The following is a 21008-nucleotide window of genomic DNA, read 5'->3' as shown; positions in this document are numbered from 1 at the left end:
GCTAGGACCCCTTGACAAAGCCAAAGCAATCTTGTGGCTTTAGAATAAGATGTTTGGGTTTGAGCTTGGACCAACTTCCCCACTTTGCCACTAGATTAATTTCCGATTATTGAGGTCGACAAACGAAAATGCAGACTAGGCCCATTTTATTGTCCCAGGATAAACAAGTAGTTCCCCTGAACTCAATTTGCAAGGATATTTTAGTTGCTAATGTTATGGCAAAACAATTAATTTGGCGACAATCTGATGTGGTTCCGTTGAAATTGATGAATTCGTCATGGAACTGTGAGCCTCGCTCGTGAAATGGCACTTTACCCCTAAGTACATTAATTATAAATCCTTTTTTCAAATCAAATCCCTATTATCAGCACGTGTGGGGGTCTTGCATTGAAGTAATCCCATACTTTGGAAAAAAACAAGTATTTTCAATAACTAGATTTTTTGGGTTGTTTCACCTTGACCCAAATTCTTTGGTGCATTTAGTCAAAAAGAGGCGTACTAGAAATCCAATCCGAAGCATACCCCTCCAATGGGGTGATTATTTCTGCGAGCGCGTAATGAAAAAGGCCCCAAGTTATGCCCCATGTTATTCCAATGTCAACTCAATCGAATAGTCAAAACGAAAAATGAATTGGCTGTCTTTTTAGTGATCAATTTCATGTGTAAGTAGAAATCGGTTCAATAAGAAGGAAGTGGCACAGGCAGGTTACCAAACATAAAAGGTGTTATGGCACACGCTCACAAAAGTATTTCTTAAATCTGTAGGGGACTAACCCGTTCATGATCTGTTTTGCCATGCTATGACCTTAGGAGAGCTTATTGATCCATCTCAGAGAGAATAACTTAGGATCTAGTCGTTCGATCTGATCTGATTGAAATTCAAATTAGTTAGTCCTAATGGGGAGCTCGGGTCAATCACTTTTGAGGAGCATTGCATCATATATGACTCGAATTCCAAAACGTCAATGCTCTATCTTGCGTCCCCGTCCAGATACTACAGTATGGCAATTAAGTATGGGACTCAAAAGTAAACCTAATTTTCTCTTAATTGGTTCAATTTCTTGCCCTCAAAATTTGCAAACGCCCTCTGTCAACAATGCTAAACAACTTTGCATAAACACTCCTAGTCGAAATTTCAAACATGAAGGCCGCTACTGAGCTTCGAAGTGCGATTGTTAGCAACAATGAAATCAGAAAGATCCTTGGGCCGGCCAGAATGACCGCAAAGCTGGTCAGGAACACCGTCAATCGGTTCGTGGAGACTGGCAACATCAATGACAAGCCCAGAAGTGGCCGACCTATGGCAAAGCGTACTCCAGAGCTCATCAGAAAGGTCAATGACAGGATCCGCAAGATAAACAGCCAAAGCATGAGAAAAATTGCAAGGTAGGCTGGTGTCAGCCACACCATTGTCCAGCGGATCGCCAAGCATGACCTAGGCCTCAAGGTGTACCGGAAGTCCAAGTTCCACCTCATCAGTGATGCTACAAGAATCAAGAGGCTGAAGAGGAGCCGAGTTCTGCTTCGTAAAATCAAGCTGGATGACCTTGGCCCAGTGTGCTGGACAGACGAAAAGATTTTCACGGTCCAGCCCATCCACAATTCCCAGACCAGCAGGGTGATCGGCAAGAGCTTCCGCGATATCCCTTTGGCAGAGAGAGCCATTTTTCGCCGCCAGAAGCCCGCCTCTGTCATGGTGTGGGCCAGGGTAATGTCGGACGGGAAGAAGTTGCCTTTGGTGTTCATTCCTCTCGGTGTCAAGATCAACCAGCACAAGTACCGTGACATGTTGGAGTCCGATGTGGTCCCCTGGCTCCAGAAGACCTATGGCGATGCCCCATTTGTCTTCCAACAAGATGGAGCGCCTGCCCACACTGCCAGAATGGTCCAGGAGTTTTGTACAGAAGTTTTCCCAACCTTCTGGGACAAAGCTATGTGGCCCCCCTCAAGCCCTGACCTCAACCCGATGGACTTCGCCATGTGATCCATCCTTGAGGACAGAGCTTGTTCCAAGACTCATATAAGTGTCGGGGCTCTGAAACTTGCCCTTGAGCGCTCATGGGCCTCCATCCCCGAGGACATGGTGATCCGAAGCTGCGCCCAAGTCAAAACTCGACTTCGCCGCGTAATCGCCAACAAAGGTGTCCACATTAAAAATGTATAAACAAAATTTGTAGGCCTTGGTCTTGTCTATTTTTGGAATAAAAATCAGCCCGATATCTCTAATCATTTATTTTTTATAGCCAAAAAAACAGAGTCAAATACTTAATTGCCATGATGTAGAGGCCCACGATTGGCCTGTCTTCAAGAGGCATCCTTAGTCTGTGGTCCATCTCAATTAGATGCCGAGATCGGGGAACTTTTATTCGAGCGAGTTGGTTAAGCCTGGTCGATGCTATTTTAGACGTATTTAAGTCTCATTGTCAATCATATAGCTCGGCTATGGGCCAGCAAATGATATGATTTACTAGTTTTGTAACCGATACAGAGATTGGTATTCAAGGTAAAACGTGTCCTGTGTAAGCGTTTGGTCAAACACAGCGAAACCCTTGGTCTACCAAGAGGTGGGTATTTACAGATCTAAAATGGCCCGGAACGTAGGTTTGGTTAAGGATTATGCACAAAGACCATTCCAATATAAGTTTTATACGAGAGTTTTGGGTCAACTCCGGTGAATAACAAACTCAAAATTTGGATTGCTTCTTTCACTATGAGTTAGCGTTCAAGAGCTGGTTAAAGGTAATTTCCTCGAACAAGTTTCCACCCATGGGTGATATGAAAAGGAATATGTACGACCTATGTTCTAGTATTTGAATTAGCATTTTTGCAACCAATATGCTATCATGGTCGAGAAATTTATGGTTGAAATGAAAAAACGCATCGACACCGAAGTCACTCTACGTACACCATGAATCTTGGAGCAAACTAACCTACACCAATGCCAGGCATTCATGTAAATGTCTGAAAGTTGCTCAAATTGATGGATGGAGGCTGGTCTGCGGTTTCTTTCTTTTGTCTTTTCCTGATGTTCACGAGCACCCAGATTCACTACTCGTGCAGTACGATACAGTACAGAAGTTGTTGTTAACTTTGGTCGTCATGAAGCTTTTCTTATGACTACTGTACGTACGTACAAGTAACTGACTGTACTTTATCTGACAGTACGAGGAACAACGAAAAATATGGACTAAGGCTGGAGGGCTGACTTGGATATCATTACATTGCAACATGGGACTTAATGTTCATCTTGCATGTAAGGAGTTATTACCATCTCTCTTTCTCGCTTTCTTTCATTCGCACTCGTTGGCTGGATCCCACTTTTTTCGTCTCCCTCCTTCTCCCCACCTCCTTTGACTCGTCTTCTAATAGTGAGCCACCCACTACCCACCATCCACCATCTACCTGAAAGTCGGTCGGATCCATCCCAATGGTTAAATAGACTTCGTTTTCGCAACGAAAAGCTTTGGTTGATCTTCACGGTGAAAGTCGGTCGAGTTAAAAGGCAAATCTGATCGGGAAAAAGAGCTGACTGGCTTCGAGTCCTTGGACCGACAATAGCTAATGGCATCGGGGACCCAAATTGAATTCTTGTCCCATTAGGCTGATGCCAGGATGTCTTTACCCAAAGTACGTAGAAGCATGTTGTCCTGAATACTTGAAAAAAGCGAGAAAGAAAAAGATTGCTCCCTGCCTGTGCTATACTATTTCTCTCACTTGAAGGGCTGTCGAGTGCAGTGTATGTACTAATACGAATACGTCGACGTTCTTATTGCTCGTGTGTATCGGACCTCCATGCCATTACCAAGCTAGGGAAGAGGTCCAAGAGAGGTTCCTTCTGAAAGTGGACCTACTTGTTTTCCAAGCCATTGACTTCCGGTTGCTCTTATCAGGACGGCGCTAAGCAGCGGGAGATATCCCCTGAGTAATCCTTGGGGAAGGCGCCATAAAAGTTTGTAAATATGTTTCTTGCTTTGATTATGATCTAGCTGTGAGGGCAACTTTTACATTTTGCATGAGAGCACGCAAGCTTCCCTGTCTGCGTGTCAAAATGTTGGTTTTGCCCTTTGTTCAGTCCAAAGGCCGTTGTCCTCGTCACTCATGTCATTCGTCAGCCTTGACTGGCCATCCCACCTCCGTTCCCTTCGGAGGTGGTGGGGACATTATTTGTCTGGCTCCGGCTCCTTAGCCCGATTCTTCAGTATTTAATACACGTTCAGGGCTCTGCACATGGGCGAGGCAAGTGGAATGGAGCGTATGTATGCTCTTCTTACCTCCATGATGTCTCCGTGCCTGAATGGAAGGCCAATATCTTGACAAGGAAGAAGGTTATCACCACCAGGATTGTAATCAAACATGGCACGTACAAAGAACTGCAAGGAAAAACATGGATTCACTCTACGACGTTTCATTGAACGTCCTTTTTTGATAGGGGAAAACGTGTGCATATGGGGCATTGGGATTGGTAGGACAAAAGCGAAAAAGAGAAAGCAAGGTCCAGATCTCGAGCCCCAATGGGATACTTCATCATCTGCAGACGCCGTCAAACCTTAGAGCAATCGTGCTCAGTTGGGTTTGAACTCTCCCCTCCAATGGAACGTGCGAGGGAGCTTGTCGTAAAATATATATGTTCAACTATGGGTGAACAAACCTACCTTATCTTTGCCGAACTTAGTGGGCTCGGTCTCGGTGGTTGGACTCTCCTCTGGATTGGGCATGATTTTGAATACTATGAACTCCCCGCTATCCTCAATGGCCTTTTGAAGTTCCTCGGGGTTTTTGACGTCCTTGCCGTTGGCTTGGAGGATGATATCACCGGTTTGAAGCAGACCTTGACGGTCGATCACACTGTCAATGAGAATGCGAGCCACTTTGATCCGTATTCCTTCCAACCGCACCGTCAGTCCCTAAAATAGAAAACCCAAGTATCTATCACCCATGGGGGGGTCAAAAATAGCTACTCCGATTACGTGGATCGTTTCTCTGATTCAGAACCATGGGGTTTGATATCATTGGGATCTAGAACCACTAATCCTATAGCTTACGGTCTTTCTCTCTCTCTGTCTACGTACTACATCCCAGCTTCGTTAACGAATTTGAAGATTCTCCGGGACCGGATGGATGGATGGGTGAGCCAACGACTCAACGATCGTGAGGTTCACCGAAGATCTCTTGAGAGGGTGCCAGCAGCCAAGCCCGTCCCAAGCACCGTGGGACGAGTAGGATCATTTCCGAAAACTATTTCACAACAATTTGAGGAGAGCGAAAGGCAGGGGAAAAGAGAGACCACTCCACAGTCTTACTTTTCCTCTTTCTCTTTCTCTCTCTTTTGGTTGAGAATGGCACGCCAATCTAAGAAGATAAGGCACAATGGACCACGAGACAAGTCGGATACGATTCGGAACACTAATGGAAGGGTCTTGGACTCGTATACGAGGCTCCATATTAATGACCTTAGCAATAAAGCCCAAAGGTCCCCATATTTTGAATCGTAAAGGCATGATGGTGTATCAATTATTTAATGAGGCGCGACTAATCTGATCGTCTTTGCCCAGTCGAGCAAATCGGATAAGAGTTATGAGCCAAAGGTTTCTCCATTACAACCCTATGTGATACTCCTGGAAAAGGATCTAGCAAGGGCCCTTTTTAAGGCTCTTTCGCAAACTTCAGCTGGTTCCATTGGGATCTGGTTGGAGGGCCCTAAATCAAAGAGCGAGTAAAAAGAGCCGAGGCTTCAAGCTTGGTTGTAGTGATGCATCATTGGCTTGTGTCTAGCTTCTTGCTCTTGGTTTTGTTGAGCAAAAATGTACGAAGGTACGCTTATTCCAAACAAGACCCTTCCAAGCTAACCAACACTTCTCGTCTTTACGTGCTAAATGTTCGGCAAGAAATAAATCACGGAATCGCGGCGGTATCAATGTTAACAAACCATGGGCAGCCAATCGCTTTCCTGATCAATAGCTCTGGCAGCATTCCATCCAAGCATGCAAAAAAATGAAAAACTGCCAATGTATTCAGGTGTTTGGCAATGACGGATGAACTCGATGAATCACCATAGAGAAATGAGGCACTTCGTTCTTTGAAGAGGCCACGTGGGTCTTTCTCTGAATTTCTTTTGACGCCACGCGAATTTGCCAATCACCCACACGATGTCGCAGTCGATTTCCGAGCAGAGAGAAATTGGTAAAGTTTCTCGCCCATGAAACTTGGCATAATATATGATGGCTTTTTTTCATCTCGAACTTGGCTTGCGATCATCGGGAGCTAGTTTTCTGATCTGCCAACCCCTTCATTTGTCATGAGAAAGACAAAAAAGTTCGAGGGAAGGAAAAAAAAGTGGCGAGTAAGATTCGCATTTCCATCACCTATCTAGACAAGAGGCAACCATCAAGTTCTTGTTTTCATGAGGCTGGAATGTGTGAGTTTCATCCTCACAGGGCTGAGGGGAGTGATGAGTCGGTTTTTGTTCGCTCACTTTTCCTGATCCATTTGTCAAATTAATTTTGGCAAAAAATGCTTTATCAACCTTGAAAAGCCATTACTCAAGAGTCGGGAGTCAGGCGGGGAGGTTCGGAGAATCGAGCAAATAGGCATTCGTCGACCTTCCTGCAGAAAATTCAGTCATGCCACGTGCGAACTCGTTTCGGACTTCTTTCTTTGGGACACGAGCAAACCGGAAAACCACAGAGCTAGGCAGTAGGGAAATGCTCGGGCAGGCCCTGCCATAGTTTCAGAGGATGCTTTATAAGTTGACCCCTAAGACTATACCATTAGGATTTAATCTAAAAGGCAACCCTGGTTTGACACAAGAAAAATCAGCCCAAAAAAAGAGGAACCAGACATAAGGTTATTATAACAGTTGAGCTTGAAACTGATACATCACCATAACCCCATTTACTGCAATCTGATCAATAGATGTTTTTTTGGCAAATATCCTTCAAGTTGTGAAGCAACATCATGCACCTTCATTGAGAGGCTTGAAAAAGTTTTGCATTAAACTCAGACAAGCCCGAATTTGACAGATAAATATCCCCACATAACATGCATGGCAATCAAATCAAAGAACAAGAATACTTTTCTTCAAATTAACAAAGAAGGGTTTTAGTGAAGCTCATATTCTTCAACATCGCAAGGTGTTTCAATAATCCTCTTCGAAAAATTTCAATTTTGTTCAAACACTTATCACTCACAACGGTTGTAGATTTTTCTCCAGCAAAGAAAATAGAATATCGCCTCAATAAAAAGCTCTAATGGTGCCATTGTCCTCCTAACAAGAAACAATTCACGCCAAATGGCCCAATGAAAACAAGGAAGGTGATGGTGAGTGTATCGTTTGGCTTGGCCATGCTTTGTTAATAGGGAGACAATTAGGAAGAAAACGTTCGGATCAGCCTCGAAAAGAACCTCAAACGATAAAAGGATCTAGGAGCTTGCGGTCAAGCTGATGCTCGGAAACGTAAGCTGAGTGCTTCTCATTTTCTCCCGCTCAGCAAAACTGAATCCCATGCTAAATCTAACTTTATACGGTGGTCATCAAAATTGATAAAGTGTTTGCTTAAGTGTCAAAATTTCTAGCTATTCGTTTCTTTTTTTATACGGATAAAAAAATTGAAAGTGGTTGTTATCCAGTCATTTAAAGCACATTAGTCATTATCCTTTGCCAAAAGGTAGTCAATCAACATCAGTACTGTTAGTGATGATATGGCATGAATTTTCATAGATATATTTCGCAGATGCTTCGTTATTATTGTATAAAGGTTACATTTCGCACTAAATTACGTCGAAAAATGATCTACCTATGTTTGAGATTCGTGCAAGGACGTACGACATACTTTTTCGATGGCAAAAAAATGAATGATGTTCTTTCATTGTCCAGCATATTTCTTTAAAATCTAGGAACAATAAATAGTGTTGATTTAGTTTTCATTCAAGATGTAACATTGCCAATATTTTTTTAAACCTACCACACTGTAGCTCTTATTAGTTTGGTTTTTCGCGGGCTTTTCTAACCGCTACAGGGAATGTAATCCCCAGTACTATTAAAATGAAAGGTTATAATTCGTCTATTTATTACCGATTACGTTTTACAATTGATACAGTTTGTCCGACTTGCTTCTCGTTGTAATCAAACTTGCGGGGAACAATAATGGAAAAAAATCAGTTGTGAAATTGTTCATTTTCACAGGCCTTAAGAAATATTACAAATAACATTTAGCTTTTTCCATATGGTTCTGAAAAATAAACAAATTTAATTTTTTTTGGAGACAGTGACAAACCATATGCTAAACTTGACAGTTTCTTTAAGATGCAACCGAAACATTCATTGTCAAACTTGATGCAAAAACAACTTTTGAAGAGCAATATTTGAAGAGTGATAAAAGACTACAGCGTCTATTTGATAAGCTTTGTTGAAATTCATAACTATGTAACGTTTATATAAATGTTTTTTTTCTCATGTGCTTTCAGGTGATTAATATGCAGATCTGAGCCAGTTTTATAAATGCTATCTTTGAAAGGTTTCTTTTTTGTTCTTGGATAAAGCAATGAAACTCGCTCTTAGAAGCCTTGGCATTGAAGCAAATTCCCAACAAATATTGAGGATACCACCGCGTTCAGTTAAAGATCTTGACAAGCTGTGTCCTTGCTCAGGTTTTTAATCGTTGAATTGGAACTTTGAAACAAGGACAGTTACCACTCAGTACCAATATTCAGATGTACTTGGAAGCAGGTGAGCTCTGAGCCGATGGATTGCTGTGCAAGCAGTTTCCTACACAGTACGTATTCATGTTTAAGACCAATAGAGTGTATGCACGATGTGCCAGGTAATCCTATCTTATCGTGCGTAAAATTGCGTTTGTTCCCATTCTCTGCGATTCGTTAGAGTCACAAGGAGAATGTACAATTCCAAAGGAGCAAAACTCGCAGGTTTTTGAGTGCAAGTTCATCCTATAGAGGGTCCTAATAAAGGACCCATTCCAAAGGCTTTTTCCATCTCAAGGACTGCTGGGCCATGAGAAAAGTCTAACCTTGGCAGAGTGGTGGTCCGTAGCTCAGAAACAGTCGTCTTCAGGGTGAATGATTGTATGTACACGTACTTTCTTGTACTCGCCATTGGATGACAGGAAAGGGCGGAGGACGAGAACATTAATCCTCTGTCAATGGCTGGTTCATGACCATCCCCGAGCCGAGTTCTCTCCTCGTTGTCCTTTCCAGATCACATGTTGACAATCAGACATTAATTCCAATGCCGTGTCAACTAGCTTCATGTCTCGCTCGGTCGGAACAAACATTCTTGGGGTCTGTTTTTTTCTCTTCCCAGTTTCCGTGTTTGTGCGTGGAAAATGGAGAATGGAAATTCCCCTTTGGGAAAGGTCGAATCTTGGGCCAGCTTCCATAATAGACGAGCATATCCGGCTCTTTAGCCTAAGGATATTGTTGAGCAAAACTCGGCACATTTGGACCCACAGAGCTCTGGTCAACTTGTATTATTTAGCCGAGGAAGGCCAACATGAAACCAACCGTGATGATGACGGGACAGGTTAGAACGACAAAAACTCAAGATAATGAGGGCAAGAAAGTGGAATGGGGTGTGGAAGTGGTAGGGGAAAAAAGACAATTCTATGCGTGAAGAGTATTCATTGACCCGGAAGGAGAAAAGAGCTACGAGGAACGAGGCGGAAACGAGAGAAGAAAAAAAAATCTTCACTTGAAATGTGCTCTCGTCTTTAAACGTTTCGTTCCCATCAAAATGCTATTCTTGGTCGAGATTCGGGAAAAAGGTTCCAAAGAGGGCGGGGACTCCAGGAGATTTGGGGCTGGGATGCCATGATGGAAAAGATGCTGGGAAATGAGCGAATCATCTGGCGAATTTCACGAATTTCGAAAATGGCAGATGATGATGTCGTCTGTTCCAGTCATTCGAGGCTAAATCTGTCTTAGAAGGAGGAGGCACAAAAAGTGCATTTCCACTCCCTCGAGCAGAGCACGTCTTTGCGAGCAAGTCTATTTAGGTTAGTTCCAATTTTCAAATGCAAACACCCGTGAAAAGATCTGGTGAGTGACATGTCACTCAATGCCAGTAGTTTTAGAACGATTTGCCACTCGTCCATACACACTAGTAAGCACTTCCATTGCCAGTAAGTTACAATCGGGATCAGGGCATAATTGAACGACAAGACTGAAAATGGATTAAACGGCTTTGATGATTTCACACGTCAGCTCCGAAACTCGTCTGGATTGGTATTTTACAGTAACCCGAGGTTCTGTTTGAAAGGGCAAAACGGTCCCATTGGACTCACGACTGCATCGAGGAGTAGTAGGTACGTAATATCACATTGACGTCTGCTTCAATTCCGCAGACCTTTAATCTTCAACTGGCTAATTAAAGCCGGATCTTGTTTACATCCCCGTGAAGGTCCTGGACAAGTCACTACTTACCAGACACTGTCCTGCCTTCCGCCGCACGCCAATGACTCTGAACGTATCCACTTTGACTTCTTCTTCCTCCTCCTCCACTTTGGTCTCGCCATCCTTGTCCTCGGGTAATGAGGACAATCGGCTCTTGAGGTCGTCGTCCTCGTCGTCCTCCTCGATGGAACTCACTCCGTCAATGTATTCGACTCCTTCGCAATAGTTCTGAATCTGGGCTGCCACTTCGTCATGGATCTCCAAGACGGCCTACAAAGAGGAAATGGATTCGTTGAATTATCTTGGCCACCAGACGAGTTCGGCGGTTGGTGGCTGGCCAACCGGCTGGCTGGCTGGTTTTGTCTTGAAGTCCAAAAACAAACATGATCTCCCTTCGGGGAACAAAGGGCCTTCTTCACTCGCTAGCTTTGGGATCTGAGGCTCTGAGGCTGCTCGATGGAAAACGACATGGTTGTTTCCTCGCTCATCATATATACACATAGTACACAGCTCAGCTAAGATATTCTGCACCCTCTTTGATTGATGATGATCTCCTTTTATTTTGTCTTGTCTGCTCGCTTGTCTGAATATGCACACATACAAACATGGAGGATCCAGTCTTCAGCCTTCCAGGGCCTCGACTTACACGAGTAAGTTGGCACTATGAGGAGTATTTTTTGCTCAATTTTCAATTCACCATTAAGATGCGAAATTCCATGATGAAATCTTTAGCATTGGATCTGTCCAGAAATTGCCATTCCGAGGCAAACGTATGCAAACAGTTTTTAGACTTGTACCTAACTATGGCTGTCGATGCCAAGATCGCTCTGGAAGATTTCGCCGGTTTCATGAAGCATACTAAAATAAACAATACTTGTGGTGTTACGCTGAGGGAACAAGATGGATTGGGATGGATGATTTGATACCTGATTCTCTAAAACGCAAGGAGGAGCAGGAATCTGATCAAACGTTTTCCTCTCGAGCATCGGTGAACGCGTTCCAGAAAGTTAATGTTCCCATATTTTCCAAATCAATACACCACCCCAAGTAAAGGCCGGCAAGAGTTTTTTTGCCCATGTTCCACGTATGTAATTCAATGTGTAAATGTCATTGCCTATGATTAATGGGTTGCGTTCCAGCCAGCTCTTTTTTTCGCTCATTCAGGCTACTGCTAAGTACGCGTACAGTATTTCTTCGGACTGAACAGAAGCAAAAAGTCCTAAAATTGCAGGAGGGAAATCTCAATTGCAATTGAGCGGGTGTTGTGTTGACTTTATTCGTTCCATCTGGGATCAGTCTGAATCCAGATGATCTTGAATTTCAATGTGATTTCGCCCCATGCGAATCGATCTAGTTCTGTCTGAAAGAGGCAGGTGAAGCCTCATGAAAGTCAAATGATCGTATTTTGTGACAGAATCGCCCTCATTATTCATCTTCTCCCCCGTGTGAAGGATCCATTCAAGTTGCTAGCCAAAGGGAAAAAAGCAAATTCTAGACTTCGCTATTCACTTTTGCACTCGCAGTTGCGAGAAATTTATATGATTACTCCTCATTTAGCGGAGGGCATATGAGTTCCCATTACATCAGGATCCACCCTTGGAACAATAATGGAAACGATTTATCCTTCGCAGTGGTGTCATCATCCTGCCGGTAAAATAAATTTGAGCCACCAAGTTTCACCAGGTGAAATTTGATCCATGCCCAGACGCTTCGGAGCGATGTTCCCAATACCCTACTTGTGAAACCTACTAGTGACTGTACGGTATGTTGTTGTAGAGTTACCTGTAGCCATTTGCTGGATATGAGCGAGAACAGCTCCTTGGCTTCATCGAGGTAGATGCGTTGTTCACAAATGGTTTTGGCTTGCTCGATCAATCGCAAGGAGTCGTGAGTCACGGGCAGATACGAAGGGGGCGCCTCTTGTTCCTTAAACAAAAGCAGAACACCCGACATTGAAACTCGTTGAAATCAGCACTGCAATTCACATTGAAAGCACGTGGTCTAACATTAGTCATGGCTGATTTGATCAATAACATTTTCTGTTTGAAAGCAATAATATCAAGGCCAGGAAGCACACGCACTCACACTTGCATACTCGAAAGGGTGCACCGAGATCAAAGCCAGGACAGGTCAGACAAGCACTTGTCCCGGGAGGAATAGGAAAAGGGATTTGGAACACGATGCACATATCATTGAAAATCGTCGCCGGCATCGAACATATGATAAAGCGGATGGGGAGATTCTGTTCTCGTTTCGTGTTCTCCCTCCCAACATGTTTGTGCAATGAAAAGCTAATATGCCTTGAATCCTCCTCACTTGGGCTGGGGAAAACTCATTAGCTTCATAAGATGAGTGCTAGAGCACAACTAATGCTACGTACAGTGCTCTACTGTAGAACACAACTATGGACAAGAAGAAGAAGAAGAAGAAGAAGAAGAAGAAGCTCAAAGAGTCGTGGCATAACTTTCCTCAATATGGTAATGACTTCTTTCCCGAATGAAAGTAGGGAGAGAAAATGCCGATAGACTATGCACTAGGTCCCACGGGTTGTATCTACGTATGGCAATATTCCTGAGGAGATGGCCATGAAATATCATTTATATGGTTAGGACGAATCATCTCGTCCATGTCAAAGCACAAAATGGCTGAGATTTCAGATTTCTGATGACTAATACTCTCTAGCTCTCTACAAAGAAAGGGTCTGGTGGGCCGCGTATTTATGCTCCGTTTATATTTCAATCATCCAAAATAGAAGTGGAACTTGGCAGCAGCCATTTCCACCGAAGAAAATCCCAAATTTTCCGAAAAAAGGACGCAAAACTATCAATTTCGTGGATGGACTCTCTGTGAGCTTGGGAGGGACTTGAGATGAGATTCGCGACTGTCCTGTGGGGTTTAGGTTCATGTGAGTGAGAACAAAGAGGAAGAAAGCGGAGGGAGATAGGCGAAGGAAACACTTCGAGAGTTGTTGGCGAAGTTAAATTCAATTTCCATGATTTATTGTGACAGATATGATGACGTCGATTGAAACAACACTCACTCCCCGGGCCTCATGGGAGCTCTCGAGGGATCTACTGAGTTTTGCAAGTAAACACAAGGAGTGCAGTACCCCATCAAGACGAAAATAATTACCCATTCACCGAAGGTCACCTCTGTTACAGCTTTGCAGATTAGCCTAGCATTTCCTCCAGGCTTCTTACGTATCAGAAATGGGGGTTGAATATTTCAAAGCTGACAAATGAATCGATGACGTTAGTTTTCTACGCTTTTTCATTCATGTTAATGAGGATAATCGGAAATATCCACGATTTCTACATTTGGATTCATTAGGAAGTAATTGCATGAGTCCAATACTTTGTTAGCTATTCTGGTATAAAATTTTTTGATCAATTGGTTTTCATTTCTTATGCCATTTTTAACTTCCCTCAGACATTATTCCTGTCGTTTTATGGAGAAGGAGGAAATGAGGACTTGTAATCAGTCGAAATCAAATGAAAAGTGTTTGAAACATTTTGGCTCAGGTAGAATCCGCTCAATGACCGAACATTAACCAATAACAAAGGTAAGGTTTCAAGTAATACATGCGCGATAGGCGATGTACTTCTTTTCATTTATAATGTCCATCATCGTTGTTAGGAGCCCATCAATAGATGAAGACAAACATTTTCGACCTAGATCTGGTGCAATATATATCTTGAATTTTAGAGATGTGATGTACTGTTTAGCGTGGTTTCCTTGTTCGATTCTCCTCCCCGACCTTTCTCCAAAAGAGTTTGTTAGACTCTAACCTTAGACACCCACAGAAGTTCAATCCTTCTTTTTTTTAATTAGAACTTTGGGGAGGTATCGCTCATCTGTGGGTTTCTTTGCCGTGGGTCTGAAATTGTTTTTCAACAAGTTTTGACTGAGCATTGGACACGTACAAGATGGATGAGAGAAATATGCCGGTGTTTTTGTCATTTGATATCCTCCCGAGATGATTGCCGAGCTCACATGTTCTCTTTACCCAAAGGTGTCATCGTGTCCTCTTCTCACGACATTTGGCTGGCTATTTTTATGCGCTTTAATGAAATTGTCGAGGACTATGCGGGATTGAATTTGGAAGGCGACAAACCAATGGTCCTTCTTGTTTCTCTCCTTGTAGACACTTTACGACTCTTAATATGACACCCATGGGTGTCCCTATTTAGCTACTAAGGGGGCCTTGAACCTCTCTCTACACGTCGTCCATACAAAGATAACCGAATTTTATGAGCTGGGGACCCTTTTTACTAGGGTTGTGAGGGGAAACCATGGCGAAAAAGCTGAGACCAACCGGAATGGTCGATTCGCGTGGTTCCGCTTTAAACTAATATGAGCATGCTTATTTTAGTTTTGGGAAAAGAATTCATTAGTTCCATGTGAATCACTTTCTCCAGATTAGTCCCAACTAATTGCACTCGGTTTTGTTGTGAAAAATCCAATAAAAAGATGATTAACCCCTCTTTTCGCAACTTAAACGCTTTATAAATGGACCATTTCCTTGGTTAAATTACCGCTTACTTACTCTCTGCACTTTTGAGTTAATCCGCTTTTTTCTCGCCATGCATGAAAATTTCAATCTGAAAATTACCCTGGCAGAGCTACCTGAGAAAGTGGAACCATGCCATGGGACCCTTAACCCCTTGGGTCTGCAGGAACCTTTGGGTCTTTGATCCGCTCTGAATCAGGGTCGCCGAGCGGAACGTTTGGGGTCTTCGAGATAAATCCACGTTCTAATGTGGTCTGGTGATTAGAGCAAGAGGTCACATTTAGAAGAGGCCAATTCATCGCCAAGCTGTGTTGGTATGTTTCAGGTGGGGATTTTCGCGTGGGTGACCCTGGGACCGAATTGGAACGGAACACTACCGTTCGTCTTGTCGTCTTGTGGCAACATTTAATAGCCAAACATCACGCCAAAATAGCAGACTTGCTGCGTTTTTCTCGAAGGGAATGACATTCAGCTACTCCTTGGTGGTGTGATACCACCAAGATAGCTCCGTAATGAAACACCTTCTCAACAACAGGCTTTGTTGCTATTGTTGTTGTTGTTGTTGTTGCTGTTAGTTGTGCTGGTGCTCAAACTCGTTGAGCTCAAGAAAACTAGAGGCAGGGAAGGAGAGAGAGGGAACTCGACAAAAAGGTCCAAAATGAGGCCAGACCCCCTTGGCTGTGCTTCTGCAATACTCACATTGCGCTTTGTTTGAGGATCACTTGTTGTGAATATGAAAGTAGAATTGCATGTTGGCCAATGATTGGATTATGAGAGGCCGACCCACGGCCTCGATCTTAAAGTCTGGGTGGCCACAAGCAACAATTTGATAAGTTGTCCAAGGTCATTTTTTCCCATTTGGAGGGTGTCATGAATCGCGGTCTCGATTCAAACGACTTCTACAACCCAGCAGGGAGTGTTTTTGCCTCTAGTTTCTCTGCACACGAGCGAGATCTCTACATACGCATGTACGTTCATGGCATCGATTCTGGAAATCGAATTGAAACTCGAGCACACTGTGCCTAGGTAGGTCCATGGCAATGCCCAGGGTTGCCATTCCCGATCATTTCATTTGTTTACAAAAGGCTTTATGAAAATGGGAACAAATTTCAGAAAAGAAGTAATTTCAAGATTGAGTGAGTGCAGACTTCCACTTCGAGACGACCTTGGCCAGATTGGAAAGCACAGAGCAGAAGATGCCCAGCCCCCCCAAGTGTAGTACAGAGAATGAACGGAGTATCTTTTGGGGATTCCCTTCAGTCCTATTTCTTCTCTCAGCAGGGAGTCTTTCTTGTATGCACTTTGATGCATCGTTTTAGCGAAATGAATATCGACACTATCTCGGAGAGCCCGGTCATAAAAGTATGGGTCCATATCTTTGTTCCAAAGAGTAGCAAGAAAACAGAAAAGCGAACTGAGCTTTGCGACAAAGGCTGGTGAAGCGTTTTCTTGGTAGCCGTGTAGGACCCTGAAGTACTACCGGCATATTCGTTCATACAGGTAAAGGTTAGGCCGGCATTGTGGGAGTTATCTCCATGGAATCAGTTAAGAAAATGTCAGAGGAAATTGAGACTTCTCAAAATGAATAATCTCCAGAGAGTGTTTACTTTGGCGCAAAAAGAAAGATTCCGAACATACCTTGATCTCCTTGACTTGAGCCCACTTAGGGTGGCAGGCCCGGTCTCGTCCAACACTCTTGAACGACACAAGTTCCCAAATTGCGATGATGAAAATGACGATAATTTGCCCGCCCCCTGTTTTTGTAACACTTTACTGTTAAGATCTGGCATCTACATACGTGGGATCAAAGTATTGCTCTGCCTTTCGTACATACCGTAGAGCTTCTCATTTTCTACATGCCATTGGAGACACGTCTTTTGGTTGACTGAGAAGGATTCAAGCTACTTGGACGAACTTGGACTAGATCAAATCTGGTCTATTTTTGAAGCAGATTAATGGTAGATGGGTTGATCGGAGAACAGGATGACAACAAAAGGGTTGGCTGAGCAAAAGGACAGGGTTCATATCTTACGCTGGTTACTTTAGGTGGTTGTCGGATGACACTGTTGGACCCTGTGAGCGTCTTCAGGAACAAGAGATCCGTGGATCGGGCCAGATTCTTGCCTAGCAACTTGGTCATGCTCCCTAGCATTCGGGTCAGACCCGACTCTCGCCTGAAACAACATAAGATAAAGAGAACACGTGTGAGTGAATTCCATCTGAAAAGCCCACCCACCGACTTGTTACCAAATGTGGGGAACATCCTAACGGGCCAAGGGAGAGGCGGATAAAGAGACAGGAAATTTGCCAAATTTCAACCCACTTCACCCGGACCAAAACAACTTGCTCTCTTAAGTGGAATGGATTCCCTTTTATGGGTCTATTCCATTTCTGAATTGAGAACGAAGGGCCCCTTTACTCCCCGTCCGCTCACCGTTCACTTTAGAACGCAGGCAGGGATCTTCTTGGAAGAAGCCATCCGTCCCTCTTCTACCCGCCCCTTGCCCATCTTATCTGGCTTGGCCTATTATGATCATAGCTTCCATAAAAAAGGTTGAGAGGACATTTGACTGAATTGGATTCAATGGACGAACAATGCATCACCTTCCGTATTAAGGTATTGAGACCAATAGCCACTCATGTGCCAAGAGGATCGGCTTCCTTACACCATGATTTGCCAAAGAAAGTGGACAATTTGTTAAATATGTTTTTCCATTCCAGATATTGGTAATATATACTACTCTGTACTTTTATCTTCGAAAGAAACGACATTAATTTGTGGCAAGATCATTTTTTCAATTTTTGCACGGACCAACAAGCCTGTGCGGGACATTATCTCCAGATCTCAATGGCGCTCTCTAAAACCAAACATGCTTGGTCCACTAAGTCAGAATGCAGAGCGAGTAGACTCCCGATACAATTATTCTCGTTTCTTTCCCGAAACAACCAATGTCGGTCTTGAAGGGGAGCCTTAATGCAATGCCTTGCCATGGTGGTGGTGGTGGCCGTCGTCGTCGTGGACTTCAACTCACTCGACTTGACCTTCCCATTTGTTCCTCTCCATGACTCTTACTTTTTCGCATTTCGGAGCGAAAGTGAGCTAGCCGGTCGTTACCCAAGCCATTGTGAATTTCCGGGCTCTTTTCTTAGGGACTCTTGTTGAATGATCCTTCTTTCTTTCTCTCCTCTTCTTTCTCTACTCCCGAGTCAGAAAGTCAGAGAGAGAGAGAGAGTTGGACCAACTTGTACCAACAAGAATGGGAACGCGCCAACAGAAACGACCCAAGTGAAATCCCTCGAGAGGCAGAGAAAGAGATCATTAATGATGCAAAATGAGGGTGTTAGCGCACAATCCCTCTTGTGGGATGACTCTTGAAGAGTGCTTGGCTGGCTGGTGGGCCGACTACTCGTATCAAGATATCGCTTTAAATGCAAATCATCTCCAACTTAGATGACCGGCATGATGTCGAGTGATTATATGTTGTCTTGGGTATTATTGCTCTGTTGGGCTGGATGTACGAGTATATACGTACGTACAGACACTCTGACCTCTCTGGCCTCTCATGCCCAAGAGTGATTGGCCTGATTTTTGTGGTACTTGCTATCCAACCATTCGTGGAGTTTCTTGCTTGGTCAATCCCATGCTCGGTTGCTTCGAGTGTAATCATCAAGGAATGCTTTTAGAGAGGAATCCTGCCATTTTGTATTCTGAGCATTGCAGTTCCCACTAGAATTCCCCACCAGCATCTTAATCCATCCCTTTGACTGTAAACCGAAAAAAGTTCAAGACGAGAGAGGTGGCAGATATGCAAATGAGCTACGCACTCTGTACATATATAAATATATACACCACTGCAGTACTTAGCCAATTCAAAAGGTATGCCAAAATTTACGAGGGTGGTTGCAGGTTTTAGGTTTGTAAAATCATGTTACAGTGACGATTCATTCTCATTATTTTCTTGCCTTTTAGGCGCTTCGTCAGGGGGAGGCTATTCAAATTTGATAAAGCTTTCTTGAATTTGAATGAGCTCTTGACAACATTAACAAGGAACAGAGCCCAGGCTCACTTGGAAATTGGCCTAAGCTTCGCAGTGGAGACATTAACATTTTTCGGTCTTTTCTTGAATACATTTTTGAGGATGCATTTTTTAAAAGAAAGTCAGCCCAGAACACGGGACTGGCTCCAAGTGGTTCATTGGAAGAGTCGGCGGAGGGGGTTTCTCGTCCCAGTTTTTGGAGGAAAAGAGGCGGTTCTGGATTTTAAGCAAGTCAAAAAAGCTTTTTCCGAAAAATCATTAATAACCCTGTGCACAATGAGCTTTTGTGATCCCAATCGGGCCAGCTACCAAGTAAGGGTTAAAAGGGGAAACTTTTGGTCGTCCGTCAAGAAAATCGCACCGTTCCCTGAAACCGATTTGGTTTCCATTTCCATGTAATTGCCGTAGTTTCCACTGATTTCATCACGGATTGAGTAATTAATTCCATTCATCTGACCTGACGCAGGTTCATTTCCATTTGAAAGCCGTCGTTTTTTTCCAGCTCATTTGACTTTTTTCGCCGAAGCAATTAGTCAAATTTCTATGAACAACGGAGAGGCTCGTGAACCACCCTTTTCCAAGGTTTTTCCTCACCACATTCATTTCCTGTGCATGCCTGATTCGGCAACATTAGCTTTAGAGTCCTTTTCACTCTAAGCATTCAATTGACACATTGTTATTTTTCGTTTTGCGCCTTGAAGCAAACCAATGGACAAATTTGTCAAGCTACCGTGAGTATTTGGCAAAAAGAGCCATACTACATGATTAAGAATTGCAATTTGCCACTTAATCACGTGTGAATTTTAAGCATTTCATCATGTTTTGGAAAAAAAATATTCAAATGGTTTTTCACATTGGCATAAAAGAATATCTTTCAATGAGTCAAGAGCAACATTCCTATCCTCAAAGAATTGACAAGTCTAGAACTCGTTAATGATAAGCCGCCATCCATTGGAACAGATAATATGCTCAACAAGCAACTTATCTCTTAGTTTAGATCTCTAGAAGATCTCTAAACCTTATCGTGTGGTGAAAAGCTCGAAGTTGGAAAAGTTTCCGGTCGTTCCATTCCTTAATCGCTTGACACGGATCCGTGTCATTAGAGCCCAGGAATGGCGTGTAGTGTCCTACGTAGTCTCCTCCAGATCCAGACGGAACAGCCTATCCTGGTTGGGAGAAAATCCTGATCCACAATCCTCGAAAAGACGATTGTGGTGCTTTCTTTGGACAATGATTCTCTGGGACAGTTTCAATTCGCTGAGAATGTGATTGATTGGACACTAAGTAGCCGGTTCAATTGTGATTCCAATGCGGTCTATGAACCAGGATTTGATTGATAAGAGATTGCAACAGGCTCCATTCAATTTGTTTGCCACCGGCTAGGAACAAAAACGAGGCTGTTTTGACAATGCAGATACCCAAAGAAAGACACGGTAGGTTGATCTTTATCACCCTTGTCGGCGAAATATTATGGTTTTGTTACTTTGTTGGATACGGAATTTTACATGAACCCCACCGGTAGATGGTGACCCGGTGGAACGTCGAGCTACGGATATGGTTGTAAAATATAACAACGAACCATATCAGGCTAAGCTTGCATGGAAGTTTTTGGGACCTAAATTACATTGCACAACTTTGAAATAGGCGCCAGTCATTGCCGGAAAAAGCAGGAGTCCCTTCATTGTTGATCGAAAATGTCAACTTTTCACAACATCTTGTAATCCTCGTTACCCGAAACTTAGCCCCCAAACGCCATCCCAATTGTCGTTTTAGAGGCTCAAGCCATTGGTTACCTTCGCACTACGCCCGTGGGTATTTTTGGCATCATGATCGTGGCTTTTGATATGAGGGCAGTGGTGGACGAAGCCAGAGGGGCGGAATGGCGGCCATTTTGAACGTGAAGGGCCGTGGTTTCACCCTCCTCGTCGTCGTCCTCCTCGTCTTCTCCCTCGGCCTCTCCAGGTTCCACCTCTTCCTCCGTTGAAGTTCCACCTCCCTCGTCCTCCCCGCCTCCGGCTGGATTACCGGCCTCTCCAGGTTCCACCTCTTCCTCCGTT

The 21008-nt window shown here is 43.6% G+C and overlaps 1 protein-coding gene across 4 annotated transcripts in view; it reads right to left on the bottom strand.

The window, feature by feature from the left end:
• LOC131885605 (protein PALS2-like) overlaps window positions 1-21008 on the bottom strand; it is a 41808-nt gene that overhangs the window by 4953 nt on the left and 15847 nt on the right. For 2 of the 4 annotated variants that reach the window (XM_059233703.1, XM_059233702.1), the window contains exons 2-6: window positions 16947-17088; window positions 12187-12330; window positions 10435-10674; window positions 4653-4904; window positions 4272-4370 (exon numbers count right to left, since the gene is read on the bottom strand). In XM_059233703.1, coding sequence (XP_059089686.1) covers window positions 4272-4370; window positions 4653-4904; window positions 10435-10674; window positions 12187-12330; window positions 16947-17066 — 855 coding nt within the window. In that variant the 5' untranslated portion in view covers window positions 17067-17088. Of the gene's footprint in view, window positions 1-4271; window positions 4371-4652; window positions 4905-10434; window positions 10675-12186; window positions 12331-16946; window positions 17089-20744; window positions 20944-21008 lie in introns of all 4 variants that reach the window. The other 2 variants (XM_059233700.1, XM_059233701.1) reach the window with 2 other exon arrangements.

Source organism: Tigriopus californicus, chromosome 8, assembly GCF_007210705.1.
Source record: "Tigriopus californicus strain San Diego chromosome 8, Tcal_SD_v2.1, whole genome shotgun sequence".
In the NCBI taxonomy this organism is placed as follows: Eukaryota; Metazoa; Arthropoda; class Copepoda; order Harpacticoida; family Harpacticidae; genus Tigriopus; species Tigriopus californicus.
This window is presented reverse-complemented; position numbering and strand designations above follow the sequence as displayed.